A 13,884-nucleotide genomic window follows, 5' to 3' on the forward strand; every position below is an offset into this window, starting at 1 on the left:
AGCTCCTTTAATCCTGGCGCCACACCTGGGCCATAGGCCCTGTTGTTTTCATGTTACTGATGAGGCCCAGAGAGTTGGACTGACTGGTCCACGGCCACATGGTTAGCAAGTGATGATTGGAGCCATGCTGCGCCCCAGGCGCTTTCACTCAGAGACACAGCCTTCACCAGCGGGTGTGCTGCCACCAGCAGAGTCCACCACTTGGCAAACTCAGACGTGGCCTTTAGGACCCAGCCCAAGAATCGCCTTCTGCCGGTTTTTCCTGTCCCTGTCTTTACCCAGGAAGAACCGATTAACTGAGTTAGGGAATACAACAGGAGCAGGTTTGTAGGAAGGAGAAGGTAGTTTGGTTTGCTAAATTGGAGATGGGGCGGGGTGCTTGCCAGATGAAGCCGCCCAAAGATGTGAAAGCTCAAGAGAGGAGTAGCTGCTTCCTATCTCTCAGCTGAGGAACTGTAGGCTGTAGAGGCTGTACTTACAGTCTTTTGGCACAAGGTGGCATCTGTTTGTGGAGGTGTGAACTACTGAGTGGGTCTCAGAACACCTGTAACAAGGGACATCTTTGGCTTTACTTACAGACACATCTAGGTAAGCAGATGGGTCAGATGCTGAGAGCTTGGGAAGCAGTTTGGGTTTTGTTTTTGTTTTTTACAGAGTTTCTCTCCGTAACTAGATCAGCTAAAACCTTTATTTTGGGAATCTCTACTGAGATAACTGGAGATATGAGATACCTTTCTTCCATAAAACTTTTTATTATAATACATATTGGATGTTGACAAATTTATTTAACCAAACCAGAAAACCCGTTGCCGTCGAGTTGGTTCCAACTCTTAGCAACCCTGTAGGACAGAGTAGAACTGCCCGTTAGGGTTTCCAAGGCTGTAATCTAATGGAAGCAGACTGCCACATCTTTCTCCCACGGAGTGGATTTGAACCGCCGACCTTTCAGTTAGCTGAGCGCTTAACCACTGCACCACCAGGGCCCCTTACATTTGTTTAGGGACCTATGAAGTGATACCTCCTGTGACAGGTTAGTTAGAGAGGGGTCGGTTACCTGCCCAGCGGCTGAGTAGGTAAGTACTGCAGATGTCTGGTCATAGACGTCCCTGTAGAGGGTATTTTGCTTTTTAAAAATTTTTTGTGAAATTGTGTAGTTTGTGTCTTCATTTTTATTGTAAGTTTGTTTTTAATATAAATAGAAAAACGTTCAGTCATTTACTCCTAAGGCAGAGCATGGTGGGCTTAGCACCGTGCCCGGATGATTAATGTGTGACGGAGAGGCCAGCTTTGTCTCCCAAATCCACATAGCTCTTTCTGTAGCTTTGTTTCATGCTTGCAGTTGAAGGGACAAATGATGGCTTTTAAAAAATGTATTTAAAATAATATTTTTGCATCTTTTTTCTGGCTATAATCTGTGACACATTGGAAGTTTATGTGTTTCTGGAGTCCACTGAAGCATTCCTACCTTGGTTTACTTCTTCATGGTTCCTGTATTAGTTTCTTGTGGCTGCCATAACAAATTACCACAAACTTAATCCCATAAAACAACAAAATTGTATTCTCGCAGTTCTGGAGCCCAGAAGTTCAGCATCAGTTTCACTGGGCTGAACCAAGGTGTCACAGGGCTGCACTCCCTCCGCAGGGAGGCTCTAGGGAGAGGCAGTTCTTTGCCTCTTCCCGCTTCTGGTGGCTGCTGGTAATCCTTTGGTTGTGGCCACGTCACTTCAATCTCTGCCCTGTTTTCACGTCGCGTCTCTCTTTGCCTCTCTCTCAGAAAGTCACTTGTGATGGTAGTTACAGCACGCTCACATACTCCATGATAATCTCCTTTTAAGATCGCTAACTTCTTCACATCTCCAAACATCTTTTTACTTTATAAGGTCACATTGACAGATTCCAGGGATTTGGACCTGGTATTTTCTGGGGGTCATTTTTCAGTCTATCACAGTCTCCCTTAGAGCAGGTAGGATCACTAGTAGCATAGTGGTTAAGTGCTCAGCTGCCTACCAGAAGGTCACTGGTTTGAACCCACCAGCTGCTCCATGGGAGAAAGATGTGGCAGTCTCCTTCTGTAAGAATTACCGCCTCGGAAAGCCTATGGGGCCGTTTTGCTCTGTCCTGTAGGGTCGCTGTGAGTCGGAATCTACTCGATGGCAGCGGGCTGTGGGTTAGAGCAATTACCTCACTGATCTAGCATAATCAGTGGCTTTCAAAATTCAGTGGTGATGTCTGTGGCCATCAGTTGACCCTGAAGGGGAGGTGGAGGAGCATTCTTTTGCCTCCATGGGAAAAGCCTGGGCGTCTCCGGGAGGTCCTGGGGCGTTCCTACCGGAGGCTGCTCAGGGGCTGTTGCATAAACAGAAGCAAAGTGTGTGTGAACTGGACCCCCCAAAAGCTGGAGAAGGAGTGATACCTTCAATAGTGACAGACGTTTGTAAGTTGTTACAAGTGTAAAAAACCCCATTTTTGCTGTGAGTGGGTGTTAGATGTCTGATAAACAGCTGTGTTATTGCGGAAACTCCAGCTGGACAGCAGCAGCTCTGCTTTAGGTAAAGGAGAATTTTGAACTCAGAGAAACAAAAACCTTCAAGGTTCTTCTGCTTTCACAGCACGGCCATCTAGCTTCAAGTGAGGTTTCTTTCTGACAACAATATTTGTAGGTTTAAGGTTACAGATACAATCACGAAGTCCTGGTGGTTTTCTAGCCAGTGGGCAGCTCGGCAGATGGCCCATCAAGCTGTATTCTAGTCTTCTGACGGTGTATAGATCATAAATGTTTCCTACAGCTTTGTAGGCCGCCTTATACTGGCCTGATGGATGGCAGGTGAATTTGAAATAACCCACTGCTTGAGGTCAGTTCTGACTCATAGCGACCCCATAGGGCTTTACACAAGGCTGTAGATCTTTGCAGAGGTAGACCACCGCATCTCTCTCCCTTAGAGCAGCTGGTAGGTTCGAACCATCGACCTTTTACTTAGCAGCCTAGCGCTTTAACCACTACACCACCAGGGCTCCTTGAATTTGTAATAGCCATTCATAACAGCTGATTGGAGATTCTTGGATACATTGTAGACTCCTTTTGAAATCTTAGATTTGAGGAAAAGAACTAGTAACTAACTGGGTTGTATATAGCAGTTACGGGGTATATATGAGTGGACCTGGGTTATGTTATGTTGGGCCTTGTGCCGGGTTCTGATGATACAGAAGTGTGCCTTAGCTGGTCTACACTGCGGCGAAGAAGGCTGTGTTACACAAATAATTACACGGAATAGTGGGCACAGTAGTAATAAGCACCATGAAGGAGAAATGTACGGAGTTTAAGTGTATACCAAGAAACCTGTGGGGCTGGGCGACAGAGGCCAGGTGGGCAGGTGCAAAGCCCTGTGGTGGGAAGAAACCCTGCACGCTGAAAGAATGTAAGCCGGACTGTTCTGGAGTGTTAGACAGCGAGGGGTGGGTTGGCCCGTGCTGGACCTTGTGGACATTGGGGAGGTGAACTCTACACTCCGAGGTTCTTAACAGCTTCGCCAGCCTTCTGTTTTTGCTGTTGCATGTGATTTTCACGTGTGAAATACGGAGAACACGTGAAGGCCTGAGGAGGAAATTGATTTTTCCCTTAACTAGCGGACATGGCTGGAACCGACGCCAGTACTGAGTCTTCTTTGTTTGCTTTGGTTTTTTTCCTGTTTGGACGATGATTTCTCTCATTTCTGTGCTTTCATATTTTTGTGTACCTTCCCTGTGTTTGTTTTAAATGTAAAGCTCCTGGGAGGCAGGTTGTGACACGTTAGCATCACGGAGTATACAAGTGAAGGTGCTTAAAACTTGTGGCAGTATTTCAGTAACTTAGACTTCCCATGACCCTGGAAACCTGGGTTTTTAATTGCTGAAAACTTTAAGGTTTTAGAAGTTGGTAAGTTTAACTTATACGTGTTTGAATACTGCAGAAAGATTTTCGTAAAGTCTATATTCAATTACTTGTTTTACTTTTTATGTGTTTAATTATAAAAAAAATGCGTGCTCGTTTTGAAAAGTTGAACCTTTCGCAGATAAATCGTGTACAGCTAAAAATTGCTTATAATCTCGCTCCCCAGAGATAACAGTGTTAACCGCTCGATGTACTGAATGGTTTTCTCACCAAATTGTAGCTTAAGCACTTGAAAAAATGTTTGCTTTGCTTTTCTGAATAAAGATTTCTAAAAGGCCTCTGGCAGAATAGTGTCTTTTTTTTTTTAACGTGTGTTAATGTTTCCTTTTCGCCCCCGTGGGGATAGTTCCCCTGCCGCTGGATAATCTCTGTTAAGATAGCTGCAGACACATTCCACATGCGAACTGGCTAGAAGATTCTTGGTAATGTCACAGGAGGTATGGTGAAAGCCTTGATAGTCACTCAGAATCAGTGTTTTTCTGACAGATTCTGACTGGTTTGTGTTTAGGACATTAAAAAAAAAGAATAAAACTGTCTAAAAACTTTAAGTAGAAAAGGATCGGAGACAGAGTTCTCGAATTGGACACAAACAGTTGACTCAGAAGGCACTAAACCATCTGTATATCCCGCGTGTGCGCCTGTAACGGGACGTGGTGGGTGGGAAGGTGCAGGCGGTGACTGATGGGAGACCCTGCCGCGTGTCGCCTGGGGCACGCTACGCCTTTTGTGAATCAGCCCTGTGTTTTCTCTGGAAACTTTTTAAAAGTAACACAGTTTTGTTTCTTCTGGTTATAAAATAGATTGACCGTAGACATTTGGGAAACAATACAAAGGAAAAAATGTTTATCCCAGTTTCCCAAAGATAACCATTGTTGTTAGCAATTTGGAACGTATCCCTTCGGAGGTGGTGGTAGGTACACGGAAACCCTGGTGGCTTAGTGGCTAAGAGCTGCAGCTGCTAACCAAAAGGTCGGTAGTTCCCATCTACCGGGTGCTCCTCAGAAACCCTATGGGGCAGTTCTGCTCTGCCCTATAAGGTCGCTATGAGTTGGAATTGACTTAATGGCAAAGGATTTGGTTGGTGTGGTTTGGTGTACGCGTGTGTAGTGCTGCTTTCTACTTTAGGAGTGGTTTTACAGTAGAATTAGGAGTTTTCTCTGTAAATACTTTGCCGACAATGTTAATTTTTAAGTTTTCCATGGTGTTTCATATTGAAACCCACATCAGATGAATATTCCGTCCTTTGCTGACTTTAGGGTCTGGCCAAGTTGGATGGGATAAATCCCCTGGGGGAGTGGTGTTCCCCATCTCGGAGCATGGTCACAGCTGGATTTCCAGAGAATTGCCTAATATATTCTTTTAAAAAACTTAACAAAGATCAAGGCATACTGTTCTCAAATTAACTGACCTGTTACCATCACCTTCCACCCCTGAATTTAATTTGCACGTGTCTTTTATGGCATATTTTACTCTTTTTCTGTTTGAAGCAAATGATGGAGGGGCTTTGGACTTCCTCATTCATGATTGTTGTATCCTGCCATCTATTTCTTTTTTTAAAATACAGAACGCTTCACGAATTTGCGTATCCTGGCGCAGGGGCCACACTAATCTTCTCTGATCATCCCAATTTTAGTATGTGTGCTGCCAAAGCGAGCACTGCTATTTATTTCGTAAGCAAAGCATCCTTGGTCTTTCCCCAAGAGCCATGTTTCGAGACATTCTGTCCGTTTTAAAAGTTCTGTTTTTCCTGAGAGAGGCTCTCAGAAGGTCGGTGGCCCGTCCTCTCCACGAGTTGCTGGTTTGTGTTAGTTGCTGTTGAGTCTCTATTCCAGCTCATGTGCAGAGTAGAGCTCCGTAGGGTTTTCAAGGCTGTGTGACCTTTTGGAAGTGGATCGCCAAGCCTTACTTCCCAGGTACCTGTGGGTGTGTTTCAACTGCCAGTCTTTTAGTTAGTGGTCCAGCGCTTGACCGTTTGCACCACCCAGAGATTCCTACCCATGAGCTTAGACTTAGCAAAAGAGGTCTTTCCATGAGGTACATCTGCAGCCTTTGCACAGGCCGGTCACTGCCTTCTGGAAGGGCTCTTAGCTGGTTTCAAGGACAGCGTTTTCACTCGGTCATCCTCTTCCTTCTCCAGAACCAAAAGACCCAAACCCTTGGCTGTCCAGTAGATTCCAACTCATAGCAATCCTCTAGGACAGGGTAGAACTGCCTCACAGGGTCTCCAGGGCTGTACTCTTTACAGAAGCAGACTGGCACATCTTTCTCTTGGGGAGAGGCTGGCGGGTTCAGGCTTCAGTTTGCTTCAGTTAGCAGCTGAGCACTTAACCCCTGCACCACCAGGGCTCCTCTCTGTACTGTAACTCCAAATATATCCCAGACCAGACCCTTTCATCCAGCTGCCTACAGGACGGCTCTGCTTGGTCTCTAAGGGTGTCTCGAAAATTACCGAAACCAAACTCCTCATCCCACCGTGCCCCCACCCCTGCCAAAACCTGGTCTTCCCGTGGTCTTCGTTACCTCACATAGTGAGTGTTAACTCCTTTCTTCCAGGTGGTGGCGTATTGGAGCCCTCTTTCTCACACTCACCACCTTCAGTCTTCTGCAAATCCTGTCTGTCAGCAAAACGTTCAGGAAAGTTCGGGAACCAGTTGCTTCTCACCATCTCCTCTGCTGAGAACCACCGGCTTCTCTCCCTGTTTTGTCGCAGTAGCCCCCCACTGGTCTCCCCCTGCTGGTCTCGCTCTGCTGGTCTCCCCACTTCCTCGCTCGTCTCCCAAACTGTCAGTCGCTCCACTGGATCTGTTATAAAAATGTCCGCTTGTGAGCTCTGCTCCACCTACAGCCAGAGCGCGCCTTTACAACTCTTGACGGTGGACCCGTCGTTCCTTTGCTGTCCATCCTGGTGGGGTTAAGTGCTTCCGCTCCCCTTGTTAGGTGTTCTTCCTTCTAGAGGCCTCTCTGACCCCCGCCCCGCTGCTCCAGCCGTGCTGGCCCCATACTGTTCCTCAGATAGACCAAGTGCATGTCTTTGTACTTCTCTTCCTTCTGCCCAGTACACACTTCCTCCCTTCTGTCTGCCTTTCTTCTCGCTTCCTGAGCTTTCTTAAAAAAGAGCCACCATCACCACCCCCAGACACATTCACTCTGTCTCCCCCCTTTCCTTTGCTCTCTCCCTCCGTGTACCCCTAAACTGCCTTTTTTTTCTTCAGGGTGCTGACATTTACATGTTAATTTGTTATTTCCTGGTGCTTTCCTCCATTAAGGAGCCTTGGTGGTGCAGCAATGAAGTGCTCAGCTGCTGGCCAAAAGGTTGGAGGTTCGAGTCCACCTAGAGGTACCTTGGAAGAAAGGCCTGGCAGTCTGCTTCCCAAAAAATTAGCCATTGAAAGTCCTGTCACACACACAGTTCTACTCTTGACACATACGGGGGTGCCACGAGTTGTAGTCTACCTGAAGCAACTGGTGACGGTGGGGAACCTTCAGTTCATGCTGATACCAGCTGACCAAGATGTAAATGAGACCTGAGGCCGTGAGTGTGTTCCAGTGTGGCCCGTTAAGCCACGTGTAGTTGACACTGGGTGTAAGACGGAGCAGGCTGCAGCCTGTATTCCATGAACTGGGCTGAAGTGCGCTACTACTGCTGAAATGATTCACTGATGGGCTTTTCTCAATTCTCAGAAAAAAATTAGGTCATTAGATATAATTTCTTGCAATTAAATTTTTTATTCTATGATTTTTCTTGAAATGTTGGCTTTTTTTTTTTTTTTTTTTGCCTTAGCAGATGGTAAATGAATGAATTAGGTGCCTGAGAATAGTCATTCTGGCTCTGGAGCCTGCATTAGGGTCACTAAAACACACTGACTGGAGTGTCTGCGTTTTCTCTCCAGTTGGAGCACGTCTTTCCTTATCTCCTTGTAGTGTGTTTTCTGAATGAATTTCTCTGAGTGAGAATCTTGGTTGGGAGTTAAGGGTTCTCCATGGAGAGATGACTTGCTATTTCTTGCATCTCTTAATTGTCTCTAAAGCCAAGTTTCTCTTTTCTAGCCCATGTAGTTGCACTCTGTATCTTATCATTGAGGAGTTACTATGACTCCTAAGAGTTGTAAGAACAAGTTATTCAGTCTTTACCCATAAGTTGTGTGGTGTCTGTAGGCATTCTTGGGATGAATTTCTCCCAGAGCACTTCACTGTCTCCCCCTTGTTCTTTTTCTCTGGAGGTGCCAAATGAGGGGGTGAGCCAGAAAGTGTAATGGCGGGTGCCAGGGAGGTTACTGGGAGCCCTGGTGGTACAGTGGTTAAGAGCTCGGCTGCTAACCAGATGGTGGCTAGTTTGAATCTACCAGGTGCTTCTTGGAAACCCTATGGGGCAGTTGCCCTCTGTCCGATAGGGTTACTATGGGTTGAAATCAGCTCGAAGGAAACAGGTTTGGCTTTTTGGTTATGGAGGTTACTGGTGGTGGCAGCTGTGATTCCTGCTGTGTCTCCACCTGTGCAGCTGGCCTCAGGCGCCTGTCGGTCCCTGCGATCTGCGAGGTGAGGACTGTCTTGCTGCCTTTGACAACATGGGCATCTTGAGAAAGAAGAGGATTTGAATAGGTCAGAAGTAATAATTTTAATTTACAATTAAAAATTATGTGTAGATATGCAGTCTCTGCTATGTGGTTGAGACCACAGCCTCATTCGTTTATTCTTTCATCAGTTGAGTGTGTCTGATACACTACGGGCTCTGCTGGATACTGGGCTTAGAAATAAGAAAAGCAGATTCTTGACCTCAGGAGCTCTCGGTCAATTATGGATGCGACAGTTACAGCCTCCTGCTGTAAGGGCTTCCACAGAGGCTTCCTAGCAGGGGTGTCTAACTGGGCTTGGCAGTGAGGCTCAAGGAAGACTTCTGGAGGATACTGTGCTGGAGCTAAAGGATAAAAATTAGCCAGACAGAAAGGGCAGGAGTGTTCCGGGCTTGCCCTCTAGCTGCACACCTCCGAAGTCGGGAGCGTTGCCTTATTTTCGTGCTTTCTTCCTCCTTTAGGCTTCAAAAATACACTGCTCTTGAGTTCTGTGACTTTTCTTTTAAGTGTGGTTAATAGGGCATTGGTAATCAGTAGGCCAAGTGTGAGCATTGGGAGTTCTTGAGCTTATTGCTGTGCTGCATTAGCGGCTTACCCGCCCTTTCCTCTCTGAGCAGCAGCAGCAGTCTTCGGGTTTAGTGGAGCCTGCAGGAACAGTCAGGAGATGGCGCACTAAAAGTTGAATGCTAATTGAATTTAAACGGTGAGGGAACCAAGGAGAGAAAGCAGTGTTAGCGAGTAATTATAAAAGTGTCCTTCTGTCCATCAGCTGTTTTTTACCTTTTTACCTAAGCATGTCGTTCCCACTCACCTTTTAGCCAGCTGTGAATTCACACAGATGTTCCTGTGACCTGAAAGAGACCCGAGGTCAAGTAAAGATGAGCGGTTGTACTTGCATTGGGCGTCATTAAGGCACGTCTGAGTCTGCCTCCCTGGAAGTGATCCAGCGCAGTGTACTGATTGCACCTTGCCGTGACCCTGTCAGAGGTCAGGGAAACGGAGCCTTGCTGGTGGGAGCAGTTCACCTCTGGCCGCCTGTGTGAACTGGGCAGGTGGGCACAGTCTCTCCAGTCTTAGTTCGTCTGCAGACTGGAGTGTCCTAGTGATCTGACAGTCCCTTTAGTGCTGAAGCTCCAGGGTTTTTCTGCATTTTTTTCTCTTTGGACCTTTTTGGTCTGACTTACACTAAAGCATAAGTCCATAATGTGATGGGTAATGTCATGGATGTCCTTTTTCTCCTTCCATCACTAACAAACATGACCCCTCTACATACCCTCACTTCCAGAGGTCCTTGTCAATAAGCGTCCCTCACGTAAAATCATCCCATTGCCAGATGTAGCTAATTAAAGCCAGATAGTGAGGGATGCATCTGTATTACCAAATGTAACAATCTTTCAGTTCTCGGTGCTGCCAGAAAGGAACCGTGAGGCAGACATTTCCACGTGGGCGGGCACTATTTTGATATTTGAATATTGGTCCCTGAAATGCCTTGAACACTGACTTCAAACCACAACCACAAAAGATATGGCACCCTTTGCTCTCCTCATTCTTGTCCCTCTGCTGAGCTTTTAATTGTGGTCTTTTCATGCTGTGAGTAATGAGTAGACAGCATGACAGCTAGGTGTCACTTACTTCTCTGGACGAAACTTAACACAGATGCCTTCTCCTAAGTTTTTCTTGGAACAAAAGAGATTAAATAATATCTTTATAGTCTGCCCACAGAGGTAATAGAGTGTTCCAAAACGTGTAATTGGAGCAGCTTCTAGAGCGGGTACCTAGATATCAGCATAATGAATTGGCAATGGTGATTTTCACTGGTAACCAGTAGATAAATGTTTATTGAACTGTTTGCCAGTCACCATTCTAAGGACAAGCAACGAACAGGAGAAAATGAGTCCCTGCCTGACGTAGTTTACATTCCAATCAGAGTCTGGGGGCACTGGAGTCCTGAGCATGGCGTGGTATGGTTTGGGGTAGCCAAGATGACATTTGAAGAGTAGAAGCATTAATTACTAAATTACTTTTAATACTTTGTATCTTTCTCAAGTGTCTGTACATGGTATTTCATGTATTTACCTACCCATTTTGGTTTTGTTTTCATATTTTGTTTCTGTTAGGAGAGAACATTGAAATTATTCTCTAAGCTGTTTGAAGAGAGTGACTAAATGCACCTGGGTCAGGCTGTCTGTGGGTATGAAGTGGTTGGGAGACTCCAAGAACATGGTGGTGAATGGCAGGAGAAATGGAGGCAAGTTGTCTGATGACCATCCGCAGACTCCATCCAGATTCCCGCATGCGGGAAAGGACACCCTGAAGGCTGGCAGAAGTGCAGTTGACAGGAGGTCGAGCAGATGTATGTACACACTTAACCTGTCAGTGTTTCGATGGTGATGCGGGGTAATGATCCTTTTCAGTTTGTGATGTGTATTCTCTTTTCTCTGTCTTCAAAGCACATTTTTTTATATTCTCATAACAGTAGAGTTTTTTTTAATTCTCAGGTTATTTGAGTTTTTATTCTCATCTATCATGTAGAAGTTAAGTTTAAATGCTTAACATGATAACCTTAATCATGCATTTCTATTCATAACTAAATTATTAATAGAAAATTTTGTAGATTTTTTTTATATACTGTTATTGAATTTCTTATAAGTTTAAACTTTTTTTATATTTGATGTAAAAATAAGCATGTATTTCTTTGGTTAGTGTCCATGAATGTTTAATGGAGTAATATGCATAATAAAGTCAATTCTAATTTACATGATAAGTGGAATGGGGGTAGCTAAAACTACTTAAGGATAACTTGACGATCTCCTTGCCGTCAAGTCAGTTCTGACTCGTGGTGACCCTATAAGACAGGGTAGACCTGCACCGTAGGGTTTCCAAGGCTGTGGCCTTCACTGAAGCAGACTGCGACATCGTTCTGCAGACTGGCTGGGGTCAAACCACTGAGCTTTCAGTTAGCAGCTGAACTTTTAACCATTAACACCACCAGGGCTCCTTAACTTGACAATAGTAGCAATTCTATTTATATAGAGCCCTGGTGGCGCAGTGGTTAAGAGCTCAGGCTGCTCACCAAAAGATCGGCAGTTCGAATCAAGCAGCCACTCCTTGGAAACCCTATGGGGCAGTTCTGTTCTGTCCTACAGGGTCACTATGAGTCAGAATCGACTCGACAGCACATGACAGCAGCAATACAGAGTGAACAATTGTTCATCTTGACTGTGAAGCAGTGCCAACGATGAGTTACTTGATTCCTTTTATACCTCTTGGTGAGAGTGGAGCTACTTTTAGAGAATTTGAGAAGTTGTAGATTTGTTACATCTTTCATAGTTCTAAGAGAAGTAAAATGCCTGAGGATTAGTGTAAATCTAAGTAGACAGCTATATGAAGATTGTCCAAAAGTGTGTGGCCATGTGAAGGAGAACAGCTTTTTTAATTTCTTGCATTTCCTAAAGTTAATCTAGCCACGATTTGAATGTACTTTGCTTGTCTTGGAATCAGCCTGTTTCCATTGGATTGGTATTAGTCTGGGGTTTTTTACGGTGTCAGATAGATTATGCTAGTTCTGATTGATTTCCTTCCCCTTACATTTAAGGGTTTGTGCTATTCATTGGGTCCAAGCTACCCCTAGACAGTCCCTATCACATCAGGTCCCTGCTTCCATAAGAGACCAGGCAGGAATCCCTGCTGGGATAGAAGTAAGGAGAAAGCCAGGGGTGAATGGATTCTCCCCTTCATGAACTCCTTACCCGTGAGGCTGCTGTTAGTGTACACCCTGATCCTGCCTCACCCTTCAGCATTTGATGGGTTCCTTCAGTTTGAAGGAATTGAGAAATGTAGTGACCGTATTAGTGGTATTGGCTCTGGCCAGTGAATTAGGCATCTCTTAAACTTTTTAACAAATCACGTCACAGTGCAGAAAAGTTTCCATTGGAAGCTACAATCTGCAGTAGTCACAAAACAATTAGTTTAATTGTCGGAAATACATCAGTATTTAGGAAATGGCTGTGGATCTGCATTTCGCCAAGTGTAGGTAGATTTAGAGGGACTGGGAAAACGTAGTGAGTGTGAAGAGAGACATTATCACATTGAATGTTATTGGACAAAAATGGTGCAGAAACAGGGTGAATGATGAAGACAATTTGGGGGGCACAAGGCAGTGCTCCAAATTAGAGAAAATGTAACAACTTCACCTAACATCAGGGCCCCAAAATATGTGAAACTAAAACTGACAGAATTGAAGGGAGACATAGAGTATTCAACAATAATAGCCAGAGACTTTTAAGACCCATTTTCAGTAATGGAACTAAGCAGATACGAGCAAGGAAGCTGAAGACGAGCAACACTGCAAACCAGCCAGGCCTAGGAGACAGCTATAGAAGCAGCCCTCCAGAAACAGCGGCGTACACGTTCTGCTCAAGAGCACACGGAGCTCTGTCCGGGAGAGGCCTGTGCTAAGCCATGGAATAAGCCTTGATAAATTTAAAAGGATTGAAATCATACAGTGTGTGTTCTCTGACCACAACAGGATGAAGTCAGAAATCAAATAAAGGAATGTGGGAAGTTTACTAATATGTGAAAATTAAATAAAACACTCATAAGTAACCAAAAGTTCAGTGAAAAAATCACAGTGGAAGTTAAAAAGTTTTGAGACAAGTGAAAATGAAGATAGAACGTACCAGAATCTCTGAGATGCAACTAGAATAGTGCAGAGAGGGCAGCGTAGGGTTACAAACGCCTGCGTTAAAAAAGAAGATAGATCTCTAATCTAGCCTTACACCTTAAGATACCAGAAAAAGAGAACAAATTAAAGCCAAAGCAAGCAGAATGAAGAAATAATAAGTATTAGAGTAGAAATTAATGAAATAGAAAAATAGAGAAAATCAACATTAACCAAGAAAAATGAGAGATCACTGAAATTACTAAAATCAGGAATGAAAGAGGACATTGCTGCTGACCTTACAGGAAAAAAAAAAAGATTATAAGAGAATACTGTGAACAACTCTTTAACAACAAATTAGGTAACTGACGTTGAATGGGAAAATTTGTAGAAAGAAACCACCAAACTTGAGAAGAAACAAAAAATCTGAAGAGAGTATTAACATATAAAGCAATTGAATTAGTAGTAATAATAATAATAATTACCCACAGAGAAGATTGCAGGCCAACAGGACTTCACTAGTGAATTCTACCAAATGTTTCAAAAATAATTAATGCTATTTCTTCACCAGCTCTTCCAAAAAAATAGTAAAGAAGTGAGTTCCTATCAGCTCATCTTACAAAGGCAGTTACCCTGATGCCAAACCACACAAAGACATCGCAAGAATACTACAGACCATACCTCAGAGTGTAGATGCAGAAATCCTCAACACAGTACTAGCAAAC

At 44.4% G+C, this 13,884-nt stretch overlaps 1 protein-coding gene and 1 non-coding gene across 6 annotated transcripts in view; one reads left to right on the top strand and one right to left on the bottom strand.

The window, feature by feature from the left end:
- KMT5B (lysine methyltransferase 5B) overlaps positions 1–13,884 on the top strand; it is a 61,065-nt gene that overhangs the window by 10,046 nt on the left and 37,135 nt on the right. For 2 of the 5 annotated variants that reach the window (XM_064287650.1, XM_064287652.1), the window contains exon 2: positions 10,617–10,852. The exons of 1 other annotated variant lie outside the window; for it this stretch is intronic. In XM_064287650.1, the coding sequence (XP_064143720.1) occupies positions 10,693–10,852 (160 nt within the window). In that variant the 5' untranslated portion in view covers positions 10,617–10,692. Of the gene's footprint in view, positions 1–7,729; positions 9,552–10,616; positions 10,853–13,884 lie in introns of those variants that run through there. 2 more of the 5 variants (XM_064287651.1, XM_023559526.2) reach the window with 2 other exon arrangements.
- Positions 5,483–5,585, bottom strand: LOC111753212 (U6 spliceosomal RNA). Its single transcript, XR_002788099.1, has one exon. It is a non-coding gene; the product is annotated as a U6 spliceosomal RNA (small nuclear RNA).

This window comes from Loxodonta africana, chromosome 7 (assembly GCF_030014295.1).
Source record: "Loxodonta africana isolate mLoxAfr1 chromosome 7, mLoxAfr1.hap2, whole genome shotgun sequence".
Lineage (NCBI taxonomy): Eukaryota > Metazoa > Chordata > Mammalia > Proboscidea > Elephantidae > Loxodonta > Loxodonta africana.